Source organism: Aythya ferina (genome assembly GCF_964211825.1).
Source record: "Aythya ferina genome assembly, chromosome: 1".
Taxonomy (NCBI): domain Eukaryota; kingdom Metazoa; phylum Chordata; class Aves; order Anseriformes; family Anatidae; genus Aythya; species Aythya ferina.
Window position 1 is genome coordinate 124,668,481 of NC_140296.1, and position 19,231 is coordinate 124,687,711.

Sequence of the window (19,231 nt, forward strand, 5' to 3'; positions counted from 1 at the left end):
TGCACGTAGGCTGGGACAGGGCTCACACCTCACAGGACCATCTGCACAGTGGCTGAGACCAGACCCATTTGTTGGCAGGGGGCACAGGGCTACAAACGGGGACAAGAGACAGGAATGCCTCGGGAGCAGCTGCCTGGGGAAGGATGAGAGCAGCTCTCCCCGGGCAGCCTGAGGAGCTGCTGGGTGCTGCAGTCAACCAGCAGCATCTGCCCCTGAGCACCTCCTGCCTTGCCTGGACACCAGCAGCCCTGGACACGGTGCAGAGCTCTCAGCCACCCCTGTCTCCAGGCACCCATCCGCTCTCGGTTGCCCAGAGCAAAAAGCCTTGCATGAAATATTTCACTGCCAGGTCACAGCGGGTTATGTGAGCCTGGGATGAGATGGGAGTCACAGCAAAGTCTGTTTGACTGTTTTTTTTTTGTTTTTTTTTTTTTAACGGAAGATTAAGGCATTGCTGGAGTGACGTCTACATCTTCCTCGGTGATGAAGGCTAGGGGTTTCAAGCCTAGCTGCTGACTCATAACCAGGCGGAAGAAAAAAGGGAAAATTAGCATGAAGAATGTTGCTGAAATGGCTTGTATATGTTCAGAGATTAGTGTAGATATTGTATTGGTGCCTGTGTTATGGCTCTTGTTTTCAGTGGATGTTTTCTGATGGAATCTGATCTTTCTAAGAACATGGGGCACCTGTATCGGCAGCATTTTGCTTGTATCTGCAGATTCACTGCCATAAAGGGGCGGTCATTAAGAAACAAGCTCTTCCAGAAAGCGAGTTTAATTCCTGACACTGTAACACCAGCGTTTTCTTCTGAGCCCAGATGCCTTATGACACTTTACTGAGCTGTCGAGCTGCTGGATGGCTGATCACAGGCCAGTGTCTAGCCTGGCTCTGTGGGTTTAAAAGAAATCTCTCCCTGTGAGTGCACATCTGTGGACTCTTGTGAGACGTGAGCTTGGAGTCCCAGCTTCCCCATTAAATCCTCACCCTTCCTGCTGCACTGACTGGCAACCTCAGCAGAGGACTGGAGCACGACCTTGCTCTGAGCCGCACCACCCGCAGCCGGGGTCACCTCCGGATCAAGGCTGAGGCAGGCAGGGGAGGATCGTGCTGCTGCCCCTGAGATAGCTGCAAGGAGCGGGGCAGCAGGGTGAGTGCTCAGCCTAAACAACGGCTTCAGATTCAGGGTTGTGATCATACTCAAATTAATTTCAAATAAGCACAGTAACACGAGAAGTAATTTGCATATGACGTCACATGGAGTTGCATGCCATTTTGCATATTTAAACAAAACACAACAAAGCACATCTCGGGCGGGTACATGAAATCGTTTGTGAAGTAAATTGTACAGAGAAATGACGTACAGTTATCACAGAAGAAGAAAATCAATGGCAGCAACCACCCAGGATGCAAAGTCAGCTCAGACACTGGGAAACACCAGCCCCTTCCTTCACTCACCATCCCGACAGATGCTTGGGTTCCCGTTACTGTCACGTTAGCAGGCTCTGCTTCAGCAGGCAGTCGCACCTCTGGTGCAGAGGACATGCTCACTGCATCACGACACTACTCGCCCTTTCACATTCATATCCCTGGCTTCTTCTTTGCAAAATTTTTGGGTTTTTGTTTGTTTGTTTGTTTTTCATGCGTTGTTCTGTTTGGGCTTCCTCATGCATCCATCGCTGAGTCTGAGAGGCTCTCCTCCCAGCATATGCCACTCCAGGTGGTGCCGTTCCTGCCCTTCAGCTCTAAAGGCCAGAGGCACATATACCAGCACTGAGCCCAAGGGCAGGTGCTGACAGCCTCATCTTTGGTGGTCTCCGTGCTGAGCGTACTCAGAGCTCCATCCTCAAAGTTTATTTCTTCATGTCCCTGTAAGTCCAATGACACAGCCTCCACCTCAGCTCCTGGAAAACAATATCCAAGCAATTAACATCAAGAAAGGAAGAGGACAAGAAAAGGAAACAACATGGGAATGCATCATCTTTTTGAGAGCTGGGTCGGCCCTAAACAAGGGCTTCAGCGTCAGCAGCACCCTCATACCTGTGAGCCCCCAGACCCCTGCTTCATCCACCTGTTCTTGTTTACCCAGCCCTTTTAAAGCTCCCCTAGCTCTAAATTCCCATCCTGATCCCTTCCTCTGACCCTACTACCTCTTCCTGCTCCATCTTTTAATCCTGCTCAAAATTCATGGTTCTGCCCACTCTCTCCTCAACCTGTCCTCCCTCATATTCCTTCTACCTCATAACTCTCTTCCTTTAGGCCTTTCCTCAACAGCTTCAGCTCCTTGTGTTTCGGTTAGGCCGTGCATTTCTCTCCAAGGTACTGCCTGAGCAAACTACTGTCACCAGAGCCTGCCAGAAGTGCTGTTATTATCCTCAGTGACCACTTCATCCCAGCCCTCCTGTAAGTAGCAGGTACCATGGGAGAATCTGTCTCTTCCTCATCAGCTGCACTCAGATTTACTGCAGCATGTTTTTTAGAGAACCAAAAGTAAGTTAGCCAACATGAGTAGCTACAAGAAACCAGCATTTGGCTATAGGTCAGTCTTCTAGTCCTCTTTTTTGCCACGCATGTCCTGATGCTTGGTGTAGGAGCAGTCTCATTATGAAGGAGGGAATAACGCCTCTCTGACAGTTCCTGCTGCGTATCCACAAACACAGGGTAATGCTAAGCAGAGCCTCGGACCTCATCTGCATGATATTCACTCATATGCAGTGTGTCACACGTGAATGAAATCTGTAAGGCAGGAAAAGGCATCAGAAGGAAACCATTTCAGGCTTAAATAACTCACCCCGGTGTTGTCAAATGGCTCTGAGTCAATCTAACGGCACTGGTGCAAGCCTCCTCTGTAGGTGTGAACACATTCAGACAAACTGCACGTGTTAGCAGTGCAATAACCTGTCTAGACTGATTTCCCTGACGCTAGCAGAGGACACCCACCACAGGCTGTCCCTTGATTTGGGAGGAGCTCACAAAGATCCTGCTGTCTTGGTCACTTTACCAAGGCTCAGATGGTACCTGAGAGAATTGTGATGCTTGTCCGGGCACTTTTGTTGGGCAAACTAACAGGGAAACCAACCAGCTCTTCAGCCAGGCTGTAATGCAGATTTGACCAGTGCGTGCCGTAGACATCAAGCTATGTTCTCCTGACATTCAGAAAATGAGTCACCCCAGGCTTGCTTGCTTGTTGAACCTTTGTGGTACGTCCAGCCCTTGACAGAGCCTGGACTTCGAGCTAGACTGGCTGCCCTAGAGTGACTGCCCTCCAGCCACTGGAGCTCTAACTAGGAGCCACGGAGATGCAAGACAGGTCCCTGGAGCAGGGACTGGCATTTGTTTCCCTGCCAGATCCCTCGTAGGGATTGATCTGAAGTTGAAGATGGTTTTGCTTGTATTCTGGTCACTCCCAGAGAAAGATGGGCTTTGGATCAATGGCGAATGCGTCACTGAATGGCCTATTATTCACCACGTGAAATGTGCACTCGGAGACACAGCAGCCCTTGATAAAGATTCAGCTCTGAGGTTCAAAGCAGGAGCGAACTAAGGCAAGCACTCAGCTCCTTTACATGGCACTAAAATGAGCTTGTTTCAGGGTCATTCTTCAAGGCAGCCTTAAGCTGTGCATTGCTGCTAATTCCTAATTAAATCACCATCTGCACAACCACATCCCTTTAGGAGACACCTCTAACTAAAGCTGATCGACCCCTCTGCTGCCATGCCCAGTTTGTACGGTAGGCCTGAGGAGGACAGCAATGCCCAACACTTCCACAGGTGCTTTCCCATGATAGCCCCATGGGGAAGAGCAGCACAGAGCGTGTAGAGGCCTCACTCCCAGCCCCAGGTCTGGAGAAGTTCCCTGAGCAGGGGAGGCAAGGGAGTACTGTAGCTCACCACCAGCTCCTTACGTTGACAGGCGCTGCCAGCAGGCCATTACCTTAGTTTTTCACGTTTGTTTGTTTTTAAATAGAATGGGACAATTTATTGCAGGTTACAGAAAGTGCTCAGCTGGAGGGAGTCCCAGCTTTGGGAGCTGTTTTCTTAATGTGTTTCTGAGGTACTCTCTTTCTCAGGAAATCACAGTGCTCAGCAATACCTCCTGCTTGGTTTCTGACCCCTTGCTGGGGGGCTTTCACGTGTCTTGATGTGGCTGTGCAGTTCTTGGGTGTTCTTCTTTGATTTATTTGATCTCATCCATTCCTCCTGTCTCCACTGCCCCGTGTTCAGCATGCAGCTCCCCATCAGTGAGCAAGGTGCTGGGGAAGGAGGCAGGGCTGGGAGCAGGCTGGAAGGGTGGGAAGCCCAAGGGAAGTCATGGGCAAGAGCCATATAGCGGGAAGTGTTGTTGAGAAGGGACTAGACCAAGGAGTCAGTGCTTCAGGAGACCAGAAGAAAAAGGAGCTTGTCCAGGTGAAGGAAAGGAAGGTTTCGCTGAGTGCCCATAGCCTCAGCCTCCGTGGAGGGGGCACTGGAGGAAACGCATCTGCTGATGAGAAGCCAGCAGGAAGGGCTGAAGCAGTCGCTGGAAGCAGCTGAGGTTTACGCAAGGCATTTCACTGCGCTGACAAGCCTGTGAGCCTGTAATGTCAGCACGCTGAGGATCTCTCACCCCTTCAGCCGCGTCTCCCCAGCCTGCCCAGCCCCACAGCCTCCTTTTGCAGAGGATAGGAGAGGCTCAGCCCGCTAACGCAGCAGGGCTGAGGGACCCCCTCCTCCCACCCTCGGCACGGGGGCAGCAGGGGTGCTGCTCACAGGAGCTGCCCCACGGGGAGGGAGCCCTTCGGAGGTGCCACCAGCGCTGCTGTGGTCTCCAGCACCCCCCTCCTTGCCCACCCCAGCAGCGATCACTGACGGAGCTGGTGAAGTGGGGGAGTTGTAGGAGACAGAGGATGCTTAATTACAGAGCAGCCCTGGAAACCAGCAACAGCAGCGGCACTGTGGCCAGGAGGGGAGGCAGCAGGGCTGTAAATAGAAATTGCGGAGGCAGCCGCGGGGAACAGAGTGAGGGAGGCTTCTGCTCCAGCATCTCTCCGTCTCTCTCCAGCTTCTCTCACCTCTCACAGCCACCCTGGCTCCCAGCACAGATCAGCATGTGACGAGCAGCCCCAGAGCATGGCTGGGAGGCAGCAGCTCCGGTGCAAAAACAGACACTCGGGGCTGAGAAGTGGGTGTGTGAGGCCCCTGCGGCTTCCTTGAGTGAAGGAGAGCGGTGGAAATCTGTGAGGAGGGCTGAAAGGCCTCTATGGCCACCAAGAAAACCAGGGTGAGATGGACACGTGGCCAAATTGCCCTGTCCACCCCCCTGGAGAAGGCTGTAGGATGGCAGGTGCGTGAGTCCCCGTCCCACTGGGGTCTGCACGGGGCAAAGCCCCTCTCTTCCCACCCCTGACACCTCCGTTATGGCCTCTTCCACAGCAGCGAGAGCTCTGCTTTCAGTATTTTGCAAAGGTTTATTTAAAAATGTTGAAACTAACATCCCACAAGAATTGAATATTTCACCACAAGGAGAAGAGAAATCCTACAAAAATATATATCACAGCGCACGAGGGCAGGGGAGGAGGGGGGGGGAGCGAGACCAAGCGGGAAGCAGGAGGGAGGATGGAGAGAAGGATGGGAGCTGCGGCAGAACAAGACCGAATGGCAGGGAGAGGACAAGAGAGGAGAGAGGAGAGCGAAACAGCAGGAGGGGAGAGAGAGCCAGGAGGGAGACCATGGTACGAGATGGGAGCGGGAGAGGGAAAACAACGGGAAAGAAGGGGTGGAGAGCTGTCAGACAGTGAAAGAAGGGGGGCCCCCTCTGTTGTCTTGACAAGGTAGAGCCAGGACCACAGTGAGACATCAGCTGGGGCATGGTCAGGGAGCTGGAGTTTGGCCCAGGGCTTTTGTGCTGCAGGACTCGTCTCTAAGGCTGTGCCATAGGCGTGTTTTTCAGAGTGAAAACCAAAACCGCAGTTTAAGTCAGACCAATCCGAAGGTGATCATGTTTTCATTTGAGAATGTGTGGGAAGTGAACAAAAAGCTCCTTTCCAAGCATTTTTCCTTAGCAGGAAAGGGAGGAGGGGGGCTGAAAGGGCCAGATTTACAAGGGCACTTAGGTGCCACAGAGGAAGAGGTAGATAGCCCTCTCTGAAGCCCTGGGACTCTTGGCTGGATGTGTCGCTGTAAACTGGACTGGAGGAGAGGTGTGGAAGCACACATCTGAGCTCTGCTCCCTTGCCTACCCGTCATGGCCAACCAGATCGGGAAGCCCAAACAGGATTTCTCCTCGTGGTCATGTCACTGTTGGGTAAACAGGGAGAGGGAGAGACTCAGGTTCCTGCTCCAACACAATGCAGGGCGGAGGGGAGGGACTGTCCCCCAGGCCTTCCCTCCTTCCCACTGCACCCACAGGGAGACCGGCCTTTTGTTAACAAAACCACGTCCCTTGAGGAGTTTGCACAGACACGGTTGCTCAGCCCACCCAGATGTTTTCTGCTAACTGGCCAGCAATGTTGGACAGGCTCAGCCCAAGCCTAGAGACATTTGCAGTAGTTTTCCCTACACACCTTTCTCTCTGTAAAATTTCCACTGGAAAGAAAAAAATAACCCAGATCTTTCTCCTCCAGTCAGCTGGAAGATGGAGAACCCTGCAGGTTGTGACTGAGAAGGTGCCGGCCTCTGCCCTGGCTCTGTACCTGGTGCTGTCAACCAGTCCACGTGTGCATCTCACAGAACACGGTCTTGGACCAGGCAGGCTCCGTTCTGCATGGGGAAAGGTGATTTATAAGGCTCCCACCATGGAGAAAGCAGATCCAGTGAGACTATTTATAGACTGGAAGAAGCTTATGTGGCCAAACATGTTTTGAATGTTTTGCTCCAGGGACAGAACGTAGCAATGAAATTTCGGGCAGAACAACGAAACTGTTTCCCATATCTAACCTTTTTCATGTGAGAGAGTGAATGATCATCATAAAAATGTTTGACTAGAAAAATTGGTGTTGGAAAAGATGTTCAGCATATCGAAGCTTCTGTCATTGTAAGAGTTTTCTCTACTGCATTTCCCATCTTCCCTCTTACCACAACATCCATGAAAGGTTTTCACTCCTTGGAGGTGCTTTCATTACTTGGAGGTAACAAGAGCAGACACGTTAAAGGAAAACAAACAAACAAGCAAACAGAAACAACACTTGAATCTGATGTGTTTGCAGAGTTTACAAAGGCCTGGCCAGCAGAGCACAGGGCTTCCCTGTAGCAAGTACTGGAAAATGCTTTCACTACACCCCCTGCAGTGCCCTGCCACTTCCTTGCAGACCTTCTCTCCACACAGCCTGTGCAAAGGGAAAGCCCAAGGACAGCCCTTGAAGTGGTAGCATCTAAACTCTGGCCTCGTTTCAACAGGCGCTATTGATCAAAGAGCAATCTAATTAATCCAGTCTGGAAGGTTACTTAGACCAGTTTGAGGCATTGTGCTGCCAACTGCCCGCCGTAACCAATTCAGCCCTGTGCAGACTGTCTGCAGATGTCCTTCTCCATCCCTGGTTGTGCCGAAGTGGGGGAGAGCAGCCCCCGACCTGCCCTCAGCTGGCAGGGGTGGTGGTGAGGGGCCTGTGGGCAGGAGCAGCCACCTGCCCCCTGCTTTGTCCATCCACAGCTTGAACGTCCACCAAAGCCTTGAGAGGGGCCTCAGTAAGGAAAAGGCTCAGTAACGGATTGATTTACAGTAAAGCAATAATATCGCCTGCTGTGAGCAGAGACTGAACCTGTGCTTAGGCTGGAGACCTCCAGAGTCCTTTTCCACCTACATCTTTCAGCCGTTCTGTGCTTCTAATAAGCCGATAATTTTATTTGACCTGTCATTTTCTCCAAATCTCTGCTGTTTTCTGCGAGGCTTATTGTAACTTACACTCTCATTTAAATGTCCTTCCCGGTGAGCCAGGTGGGACCTGAGATCACCATCAGATCAGCTGGGTAAATGGGCAGAACCAGGCCTCGTAGGAAACTCCGTGTGCTTTGTTCTATAAAGAATACGCTTTTACTACAGGGATAAAGGGTGAAAGGCGATTTCATATCCTCTGAGATGACAGATAACTTTTTGTCTAGGACCTTGTATGGTGCACTAGAGCCTTCAAATTGTGGGTGAGTTTCCCGTCTCTGGACACAATCAGCCCAGCAGCTGAAGGTGTTTGTATACCGTAGGGGTGACCTTACCCAAATCAGCATCATTTCAGTTCAGTGGCTGTCAGCGTGGGTTTGTGAATTTCTTTGAAGGTGTCCACAAAAGCCACAAGAGGGCAAATACTGTCATTGCCAATGGACTGTCATGGAAATCGGCCTCCCATGCCTGGCTGCAGCATAGATGCTCCCTCTCTCATGCCCTTGGTGTTGTCTCAGGAGGCATTTCAGGAGAAACCTACCAGCAGTACACGGCAACCCTCCGAGCACTCCCGAGGTCATCTGTAAATTGCTCTTTGCCATCCAAGGCAAACAGAGTCATCTCCGCTGCTTGCTGCCTGTGACAGGAGTGTCCAAAAGCAATTCCCTACCCCAGCCCAGCCAAACTCATGCTCCTTGTGCCCAGCTATATCTGCTTGTGACACTTTTAGCTGCTTCAGCTGTATCTCAATGGACAGGACACTTGCTAAATGACGTTATGGGCAGAAGGCTTCACCTATGATTTTCTAAAGAACACCTCCATAGAGCAGAGATAAAACCTTGATGAAGTAGACAGGGGATGGAAAGGGACAGCGAGGAGGCTTCCAAGAGATCAAAACATTTGGCAAGCTAAAGGAACTTCTTCCAACCTTAACTGGCAAGAAAGGAGGGGAGGAGGAATGGAGAGAAAAAAACAGAAACATTGGGGACTGGGAGATGAAAGATACAAGCTGAAGACAAAAAACAGGAGTGTTAGGCAGAAAGGAGATGGGAAGATGTGAATATTAAAGGCAGGGCAATGTTTCCTTCAAGGAAATGTGTTGCTGAGGGGGGTCAGGTGCTATATAAGCCTCTTCTTCCCAAGATTCACCCACCCCCGGGACCCTCAGGAGGGCCAAGACCTTGGGAACAGAAGGACCTGCCTTCACCTGAGCCCCAGCTCGGGGCGACCGAACCCCAGCAGGCATCGCTGCAGCCACTGAACTCCAGACGTTCACGTCAAAGCACACAACATGGAAAGGGACACACAGAGGGGCTCGGGCCCACAGGGACAGGGGTACGCCTTTCCACCTCGCCTACCCCCGACGTCAGGCATGCACTGGTGGGAGAGTCACGGAGGTCGAAGAGTGCGTGTGAGTGTGCGAGGAGAGGGGCAGGGCAGGCTACGACTTCACACCACTGACAGCCGCCTTCCCTCCCACCTTCCTGCTCGCTCATCCTCCTGTCCTGCTCGGGGGGTCCCCAACCTTCCCCCCACAGGACGCTAGCGAGGCCCGGCTCCTCCGTTTGCCCAGGCACGTCCCGGTGGAGTTAGTTAACAACGGTGGCAGCGGGCCGTGGCACAAGGAGATTTGTTTTTGTTTTGTTTTGTTTTGTTTTTTTCCTGGGGTAGCAGAGGCGGCAGAAGCGTGGGCTCCCCGGTTGTGACAGGAGGGTGGGGGAGCCAGCTCTGCTTCTCCCGTGTGCATCACAGGTTCACCAGTGGGATTCTGGGGGGAAAAGGGAATTGGAAAAGAATTAGAGACGGGCGCTCACGCTGCCCCGGCGTCCCCGCTAGCCAGCCAGCCTCGCGTGGACCCTCCTCAGAAGGTTGAGCTGCCTTGCCCACCCCTAGCCTGCTGTCCCTCTGCCCCCTGCCACCCCACGGCTCCCTGGCACCCCGGAGGACTCACCGGTTGAGCTGGAAGGCAGTGCTTTTCCCGTGGCCCCCCAGCTTCTCCGCACCCTCCTGCCCATGCCTGGGTTCCTCTGCCTCAGGCGTGGGGGTCAGGGAGTCGCCGTAGGGCCCCAGGATGCTGACGGTGGTGGGGGACAGGTCCGTGAGGGGCTGCTGGCTCTCCTGCTGCCTCCCACCGCTCTGCTGCCCGGAGTGGCGCCGGCGCTTCTGGTTGCGATCCCAGCTTTGGGGAGAAGAGCAGCAAGGCAATGAGTGCCCCTTGCACCCGCGGGTCAAACGCCTTCTCCGGCACCCAAGCCCGCAGTCCTTGTGCCCACCGACATGGCTTCAGAGCACCGTAATGAAACAACCCCGACTGGCCCCAAGCCCCACTCACCAGAACTTGAATATGATCCCGGTGGCAACCAGGACAATGATGATAGAGATGGTGATCGTGACGTAGAGCTGGGGGTCCACACCTGTGAGGCAGGGGGGAGAGGGGCAGTGGGACCGCCGCCCCCATCAGCCCCCCTCGAGAGCAGCAGCACAAGCGCTGGGGCAATAAGTTTTGCAGGAGGAGCTCTTCCTGCAGGAACAGGGCCGGGGGAAGCACAGTGCAGACCTACCTTCCCCCCGGGGCCCAAACAGGAACGGCCGTAGGGTGGCCGGGGTCTCGCGGAGGTTGAGCCCTGCGTTGTGCAGCAGCGAGTGGGAGTTGGGCTGCGCCGTCGCCATCCCCCGCGGGGAAACGAAGGTGTAGCCCAGCGGTGGGAAGCCCGGGTTGGCGGAGTTGGCGTCCCCTCCATCCTCATCCGACACCGTGGGGCCCCAGACGATGGCCCAGGGGTACTGGGAGGAGGGCATGCCGTCCTCAAAGCCAGAGGGGGTGGCGGGCCGGGCCCCCGCTGCCTGGCGTCTCAGCCGCACGGCGTGGCGCAGGTCCCCACCACGGGGGGACAGGGCGCGCTGGCGCGGCGCCGTGAGGCGCAAATCCCGCTCGGGCAGCGAGGTCCTGTCCCAGATGCAAATGGGCCGGTGGGCAGAGGGGCTCCGACGGGCGCAGAGGGGCCGGGTGGCCACGGGGCTGCGAGGGCGCAGGGACCAGGCGGCGGGCGGAGGGACGGCCGAGACCAGGAGGAGGAAGTGCCATAGCTGCAGCGAGTGGATGGAGGAGGCCAGGAGAGGCATCCTGCTGCAGGAGGAGGAGGGAGAGCATGTTATCTGGACATCCCTCCTGCTGGGAAGGCTCCTCGAGGAGCAGCCGGCAGCAGCCTGCTGCCCACATGCCTTCCTCCCTCCCGCATCGCCGGCAGGCGCCGGGGGGGCTGCGAACCTACCAGGCACCAGGCTCCATCGCAGATGCAGCAGCGCCTCGTCACTCGGCGAGGTCTCGCCTCATGCTCCTCACTGGGAGGCAAGAGAGAGAGAGCTTGAGCTGCGCCTGGGCCTCGCGGCCATCGCTCCCTCCCCGCTGCTGGTGCCAGCCCCGGCGCGCAGAGCATGCACATGCACCCACTCCCCTGCCCGGGGCTGCTCCCCCCAGCCCACAGAAACACACTTGTTATCTTATACACCGGGGAGAAGCGATCTGCCTCTGGAGTACACGTGCGGAGACGCGTGCACAGACTCCCGGGGGACTCTCCTGTCTGAAGGCCGAGGGGGGGGATTCGGCGTCTTTGTTTGCTTATCGCCAGAACAAGTTGGAATCTTAATTCCTGTGTTTATTTATAGTGCGGAGCGTGTAATCCATTTATTAAAAAGGAGCCTCTTCATTGTCTGCCGGGGTGAGGGAGTGAGAGGGGACGCTCGTGAGTGATAAACCGAGAAGATTGGGAAGGAGAGAGTGAATCAGCCAGAAAAGTCCAGCCTTACTGAGGAACTTAAGAGCAAAAACATAGCTATCAAATATTTAGCATTTACTTTCCTCTTAGCTAACATGGAATTACCTTTCCGTGCTCCTTACCCGTGTACCCTCAGCAAGGTCCCATCCCTCCCCTCCTCCCCCGCCTCTCCCACCAGCAATCCCCCAAACCCAGCAGCGCTAGGCAGCAGCTGTAGCACGGAGCAAGGGCCAGCACCCCGGCAGGATTTCAGCTCCGGCCGCACGCCTCCCTCCGGCATCATCCTCATGGCAGCACGGCTGCCCTTCATGCTGCCTGCCCCTTCCCTTGGCAGCATGCGGCGCAGCGCCAGCCCTTCCCCAGTGAGCTGCCGTGTACCTGACCCGGGATTTGCTCCACAACAAAGACCTCACACACACACGGGGAAAAAAAAAAAATCATTGAAGACATCCAGCCCGTTCCTTCATTGTGAAGGAGAGGCGTGAGCTGACAACCCACATTCGTGCCCTCATGTGGCTGTGGGGCGTGGAAAAGGGGGCGCTTGGCCAAGGGGGATCAGGAGGCAGTCAACAGAGAGACCAAACCTCCAGCCCTGAGCCACCACGCTGTATCTTGATGCTCCCAAGGGGTAATATCTGTCCCCTTGCTGGGTCTGTGTCATTAGGTGACGCTGCAGCCCCTCCTGAGGAGCAGGCCTTCCTCTTGCAGCTCACAGCTTGCTGTGGGCTGGGGGGCTCGCACCCCATGCCATGCACCTGAGGAGAGGGGCCGGGAGGAAGGACACCCAGGAGCAAGCCGCTGTCTGGCTTCTGCTGCATTAACTGGGGATATTTTTAGTTTCCTTCTGTTAAATATTTAAACAAAGTTCACAGGAAAAAAGGAATTGTCGGCTAATGTGCCCTGCCCTTCCCTCCGGGGCAAGATCAGTCTCTGGAGAGATCCTGAGATGAAGATGAGGAGAAAAGAGCAGCTATTCTCAGCATTTCTTTGTACTTTGCTCCTGAACCTCTAAGCCTTAGAGGGGACTAGGCATTAAAATGCAGCTCTGCAGAGAGCCAGCCGAATGGAGCAAGTTTCTTCCAAAGCCAGAGGCTCCCTTGCGCTGGCAAGATCTTGGCCATCTGGATTATGATCACGACGCTGTGGAAGATCATGTCTGGCAAGACAAAAATCTGTGACAGGATTTCTTCTGGCCCTTGGAAAGGGAGGGAATCCCAAGTGTTGTGGATCCCTCTCCGTGTGAGTCCCCAGGCTAGGGTGCACGCAAACCCTCCGGATGATTTCAAGGCGGCCTGGAGTGCCTGGGGCCATGGCTGGGACTGGGGAGTGATGAAGAGCCCGGTGATGAAGAGCCATGCTCTGCAACCACATTACCTGCTAACAGCGCTGGTCTTTGGGGGGTGTCTATGTGCTTTTTTTGCATTAGGCTATAGGAGATGTGATCTGGGCAGTACCACCGCAGAAGCAGAAATTGCTGTACTGCTTGGCTGTATTTGGGCACTCCAGAAGAGCACCCTGCACCAAGCATTCCCTAAAGCCTGGGAATAAGGATCCCTCCGGACCCAAATTCTGTTTCTTTAACACCAGGAAGCCTGAATTTCAGCCCTAGGGAGCAGGTTATGGCTGTTACTGGACCAGAGGGATAAGAGTGAGCGCAGCACTGGCCCCCTCCTGTACCCGTACCACTGTGATGGTGACAAGCCTCAGACCTCAGCTACTCTTGAGCACAGATCCTGGCAGTAAAGAGGAAGTGAATCCTGGAGGCTCTACCCCAAAGGCAGCTCCAGATGAGTGAGGGACACGATACCAGTCGCTGCCAGTCCACACATTCTGGTTTGTTAATGATACTGGGGTCAGAGACTGAGAGTGTGACCTGGCACAAGCACAGCCAGGTGTCTTTTGTGGAGGGGCACAGAGGTGTCTCCCGTAGCATGAATTTGAGAGCAAAGGAAAACGAAGTCCAGCTGATTGACCAGCCAGCAAGGGCTAGACTCCACTGCACATGGAGTACCGATGCTCAGAGCAGAAATAGATCCCTGTGGCTTACCAGCACAGCAGCAGATAAAACATGTCTGGGGCACTCTTCAGTTAGCTGCTGGCAGTAGGAATTGTTTCCTGGGCACAAACTCTGTTGTGCTTGAGGGCAAGCTCAGCAAATGTCCTTGATTCATCTCTGTATCCCATTGTGGGTGTTGAATAAAACAGTAGATCTTCAGAGAGGAGGAGCGGGCTCAAATAGTCTCACTGCCTGGAGGTATGAGTCCCGGTATCGTTGCACCTTACACTGTTCAGGAGGCTGTTGTGTGCCAGAGCAGAGACTGGGTTTCTGCATCAGTACCACCTGGCACGGCTTTTGCTTTCAGGTCCGTCTCCCAGGTCTAACCGTGATAAAAAATGGACAGAGCTGGTCCCAGGGTCCAAAGATGGACCTGTGTGCTCTCACTCTAGGTACAGGGCCTTCACTGCAGTGTTCCAGTGTCCTGTTATGCACAGATGACAGAGAGTGAATGACAAAGCTATTTCCCCAGGGCACTTCACCGAGCGCCGTTTGTGAATCTTGGTGCTTGGAAGCAGCGAGGAGGAATTGCATTGCTCGTTGCTATTGCGTACGGACCCCACTGCAGGGCCAGACTACAGATCCGGGGCTAGTCTGTTAGGAGCTGCTCTCACTGAATTTGCAGGATGAAAGCACAAATCCTTCTTCTCTTCCCCAAAGTCAGTGACCCAGCCGTGCTTTCTCCCTCCTTGGTAAGTCTCCTGCAGCCCAGACCCACTGCTGCTGGGATGGGAGAGAGCAGATCCTGGCAGCCATGCCTCAAAGCATGCATGCCACTTCGCCAAGGGGAATGGGAACCTACATCCTAACTATTGCCTAGGAGCAGAGCCTGCTGCACGCCTGCTCTGAGCAGGAAGCACAGGCTAAACCGCAGAAGTGACGTCCTGAACTCTGGAGTTCAGGTGCTGCTCTGCCTGCTGAAGCCCTGGGATTCACAGATAACTCCTGCATGGCCAGGATTCTAGTAGTATGCAGTGGTCCCCAAGAGAAATCTTACTGAAATACAAAAGTTATTGCTGGAATAAAAGAGCCGAGGTGCCAGCCGCGTGCAGGCAATACCCAGGCTGTAGCTCGCTCACATCAAATGCAATCTGTAACCTTCTGTTACAAAATGCTGAAGTTTGACAAATTCAAATGAGGAACAACACTATTAATAAAGAGGGTCACACACTCGTACAATTTACCTAGGGAGGTGGTGTATTGCCTCCTGCCTGAAGCCTTTACGCGGCTGTATTTCTCAAAGAGCCGCTGTAGTTCAATCAGAGGTTATGGGTTTGACGCAGGAAATGAAATTGGTGAGATTTTCTGGCCTGTGCTGTGCTGTAGGTCAGACTAGATGATCAAAACGGTCCCCCTGGCCTTAAAATCTGAGAATCTCACAGCTTTCTTGGTGCTTAGCAGAGATCAGCTCTGACCGGAGAGCAATTGGGCGAAGCCGAGCGCAGGCAGGATGTGGCAGCGAGAAGAGGCTCGCCTCCTTCCATCTGGGGATGGGGAGAGGGCTGCACCCGGTTCTGCCTGGCTCGGCTGGCAGTCGATGATCTATCTGTATTTCTGTAGCATCTCGGGCTTGACTGCTGTGATACTCTGCCTCTAGGAATGGAGCCGTCTGCTCTCCGAGCGCTCCAGCTAGTTCAGAATGCAGCAGTCTGTTTGCTCAGCCACTCGATCTGCCGGGAACGCATCACCGTGCCCCTCCGCACCCCACAGCGGCCCTCCTGCGAGCACGGAGTCCAGCTCAAGGTCTCCAGCCCAGTATTCAAAGCCCAGCATGGGACAGGCCCCAGTGACCTCAGCAATCAATCACCTCTCCTTATGCAGCGATGACCTCACATGACGGATATATTCCACTGGAACAATGAGATTGCCAACCAGTTTGGGTAGAGGGGGAAGGGGTGGAAGAAGGGGAAAGAGGCTGATGACCCTGGGGAACAGAACATTCACAGGAGCTGGGCCAAGATTATGAAACTTACTGCCGGCTGAAATAGCGTTCGCCATTAGCAACCCCGCAGCACCGAGAGCTTCATGCAAATCCTTCCTTTGCCCGGCTCCCCCACAGCAACGATCCCACTCAAAACAGTGATAAAAAATCAAAACAAACCTGAGGGGGACCCAGCCCTCCTCGCAGAGACAGAAAGCCAGGTTGCCTGTCATTTTTAACTCCCGGCCAGCATCAAGGTGCTATGATGACAGCTACTGATAGGAGACAGCGATCCGGGACTGTGGAGCCTAGCAGCTATCTCCGGGCATCGAGCAGAGCGAGTTCAGACGCCGGCAGTGAGACCCCCTGACACCTCTGGGTGCCCCGAGCACCCCACACCTGTGTTTTTCTCAGTGGCTGTGAGCATCCTGGGGTTCACAGCCCAAGCTGCAGAGATGCAGTCATCGCTGGTGTGGCAGCAGGAAGCGTGAACCCCAGTGCTGATGAGAAGGAATTGTGAGTCCTGCTGTATTCGGCTGGGTGGGGACAGGGAAAGGGAGGAATCCTGGAGCAGCTGCCCCAGGGAGGCAGTTCTGCTGTGCTCAGGGGAGCTCAGAGAGCCGGGAGCACGAAGCCAGATGCTGGTACCCTGTGGTGGGAGATGCCAAGCCCATCTGGGCAAGGAGCTCCTGCTGTGCATGGGGCTGGGGGCGACAGCTTGCAGAGCGTGCTGGATTTGGGGGCCGGCAGGCTGAATGCAGTGCCTCGCGTTGGGTGCTCTACCTGCTGCCTGCCTGAGGCTGTCGGGGTTGGGGGCAGTGCCCTGAAGGACTGGCCAGGACCACGGAGGGGTTCTTAGTGCAGGTCCTGCAGCGCTCGGTGACCGCTGGCAGAAATCCCAGTGCCAGGGCACTGGGGCAAGCACCCATGGGCTGGGCATGGAAATCCTGGGCTGGGGCACAATGCGGGGCTGGAGGGGTGGCAGTGCCTGCGCATTTGGACACCTCGGTACCTAGGGACCGGGCGTGTGAAGCCCAGCAGCGGTCCTCCGAGCTCGGGTCTCCCTGCATTTGGGAACTGTGAGCATGGCCCCATTCCAGCCAGCACTCTAGGATGCCGGTCCCCTGCCATCTAGTGCCTGCCTGCAATACATGTCATGAGTCTGCCAATCTTCTGCCTCCCGGTTCCCTACTGCTCCCGGGCATCCGAGTGCTTCAGGTGCCGGGTCTGCACACCCGAAATGCTCTCCCTGGCGGGGTGCACCCTCGGCCGGGCGGGAGGAGGGCCTGACCCCTCCTTTTCCTTTCTCCAGCTGCGCCAATTTGGCTGAAGTCGCCTTGCTCAGCAGAGGCTCCAGCACAACAGGTCTGTGATGGAGCCCGGAGCTGGAGGGCAAGAGGCAGCGATGCCTCGGACCTGCCCCCTCCCTGCCAGCCCCTCGGGCACCCCCTGCCCCACAGCCAGAGAGGGGAGGGGGCGGCAGAGGTGGGGGGGGGGAGAGCCGGCTACGGAGGAGACGGAGCACCCAGATGGGGAGAGGGAGAAGGAAACCGGGGGAGAAAGGACACGGGGAAGGAGACGGGGAGGGATGACTCGTAGACGGGCACGCGTCCCCCCCCCTCGCCCCTCAGCCCCGCGGCCCCCTGCCCACCCCGGGGGCTGAGGCTGAACTTACCTTGCGGGGAGAGCGCTGGGGCGCAGCCGGGGCGGCGGAGCGGGGGGCCGGGGGAGCTCGGCTGCCGCTGCCGGTGCCTCTCATGGCCAGGACGAAGGAAGGAGAGGAGGAGGAGGAGGAGGAGGAGGAGGAGGAGAGGAGAGGAGGAGGGAGAGGAGGAGGAGGAGGAGGAGGAAGGCTCGGCGAGGCTCAGCCCTGGCTGAGGGAGAGGGAGCGAGAGATGCCTTGAAATAAACAGCTGCCGAGGACTGGTCCAGCCCCTCTTTCTCTCTCTCCGTCTCCGTCTCCCTCGCTCGCAGCCTCCCGTTAACCCCATGCCTGCTGGCACGGCCGCGGGCCGCCGCCCCCGAGCCCCTCTGCGGCCCGAGGGGCGCCCACGGAGGGCAGGGGTGGGGGCAGCCCCGACGGGGGCAGCAGCACCCCGGGGTGGGGTGGGGGGGCCGCCCCCTGCCCTCCTGTCCTCCCCCGGCCCCGCAGCCCTCCCCCGGCGGCGGGGAGGGGATGGATGGGGAGGGGGCGAGGGCTCCCCGCTGCCTCCCCCCCGCCCCCGGCTCCCCTTCCCCATCCATCCCCCGGACCTGCTCCCCGCCGCCGCTGCCCGCTCGGCGCCTCTCCCGTCGTGCCGGTTATTTCGGGCTCCCCGCAGGAAGCGATTAGGTTGCCATGGAGAGAGAGGTGTCTCCAAGGGACCCGCCGCTCCCCCCCGCTCCCCCCCGCTCCCCGCCGCACGCCTACCCCCGGACGGCTCCGTCCCCCGGCATCCCCCCGCCCCGCGACGCCCCCAAACCCCTCCGGGCTCGCCTCCGCCGCCGGGCACCCCTCGAGGGGGACGCCCCGCGGCCGTCCCGGGGGTCCGGGGGGGGGCTCTGCCCGGCCTGGGGGTCCTCCCCGCCCGGCTGAGCGCATCCCCGGGCGCGTCGCTCCGCCGCGGATCGATGCGGTGCGTCTGGGAGCGGCGGGGATGTGGCAGCGGGAGCAGAGCCCCCGAGGGGACGGGGGCTTCGCCGGGAGAATCGAGAATCTGCCCCCCCCCCCCCACCCTCTCCCAGCCGCCAAGGAGCAGGCAGGAGGCGCAGTCCAAACGGGGAGGTGGCTGCCGAGCAGCCCGCGGGTGAGAGAAGAAAGTCAGAGGGAGAAGAAGGACGGCTGCCACTGCCGGGGCCGAGCGATGAGGAAGTAATTTCCTCAGCTCCTCAGAAACGATCAAACTTTTCATCATGCAGTGATGAGGGAAGACCGTGTCTGACCCTGGCAAAACAGAGGGGAATAGCAGAGACAGCGCCGATCTATAAAGCCACCGCCACTCCATCAGGGACGGACGCTGGTCACAGCCACAGCGGGCGCCTGGAACAGAGCGTGCCAATGCGTGGCAGCTCCTGAGGGTGCTCGGTCGCTCTTCAGGCCTTCCACGAGCTCCCCTGACAGCAAACCAGGCTGAACTCACCTTGTCCTTGTTTGGAGGGAGCTTTTGCAAGTATTTTGGGGAGTCAATGGGATTTGCACGTGTCTGTGTGCGGCTGGAGGTATCGGCACAGTGCTCAGGGCATGGGAGGACGGTGCTGCCCAGGGAGCTCTCACAGCCCGTGGCTGGGCGAGACAAATACCATTGTGTGTCCCCAGGCATATACGTGTCTGAGCGCCTCGGCTTTTGTCCCCCTCACGCACACAGGGCTTTATGTCAGAGATTATCTGGGTTTCCGTCACATTTACCAGCCTTTTCATCTTTCACCCTCCTGGGACTTGTACAAGGGATCCGTACGAGGCTCGCCCAGCTAATCCTTGCACACTTGTCCACAACCACCTGTAGAGACGTGGTCGGGGAAGCCCCTGGCACAAGCGAGGCAGGCGTGCCTCCGTCTGCGCCCTCGTGCTCTGCAAGCTCTGTCCAGCCCCCTGCACCCTCCTGCCGCTCATCGTGGGGTAGCTGAGGGTGGAAAGCTCTGGAAGGGGCTACCTC

At 56.4% G+C, this 19,231-nt stretch overlaps 1 protein-coding gene across 3 annotated transcripts; it reads right to left on the reverse strand.

The window, feature by feature from the left end:
- Positions 1-1,234: 1,234 nt before the first annotated feature.
- Positions 1,235-17,946, reverse strand: PIANP (PILR alpha associated neural protein). Of its 3 annotated transcripts, none has more exons than XM_084501715.1 (7): positions 17,853-17,946; positions 17,275-17,473; positions 11,119-11,188; positions 10,408-10,973; positions 10,179-10,260; positions 9,798-10,025; positions 1,235-1,901 (listed from the first exon to the last, which is right to left on the reverse strand). In XM_084501715.1, the coding sequence occupies exons 3-7, from the start codon at positions 11,133-11,135 to the stop codon at positions 1,895-1,897; spliced, it is 900 nt and encodes a 299-aa protein (XP_084357841.1). In that variant the 5' UTR covers positions 11,136-11,188; positions 17,275-17,473; positions 17,853-17,946; the 3' UTR covers positions 1,235-1,894. The 3 variants fall into 3 exon arrangements, with proteins under 3 accessions (XP_084357841.1, XP_084357839.1, XP_084357840.1); XM_084501713.1 differs by lacking the exon at positions 1,235-1,901 and adding an exon at positions 5,425-9,614; XM_084501714.1 differs by lacking the exons at positions 1,235-1,901; positions 17,275-17,473; positions 17,853-17,946 and adding an exon at positions 5,425-9,614 and having other exon boundaries at positions 11,119-11,281.
- Between the last annotated feature and the right edge of the window lie 1,285 nt (positions 17,947-19,231).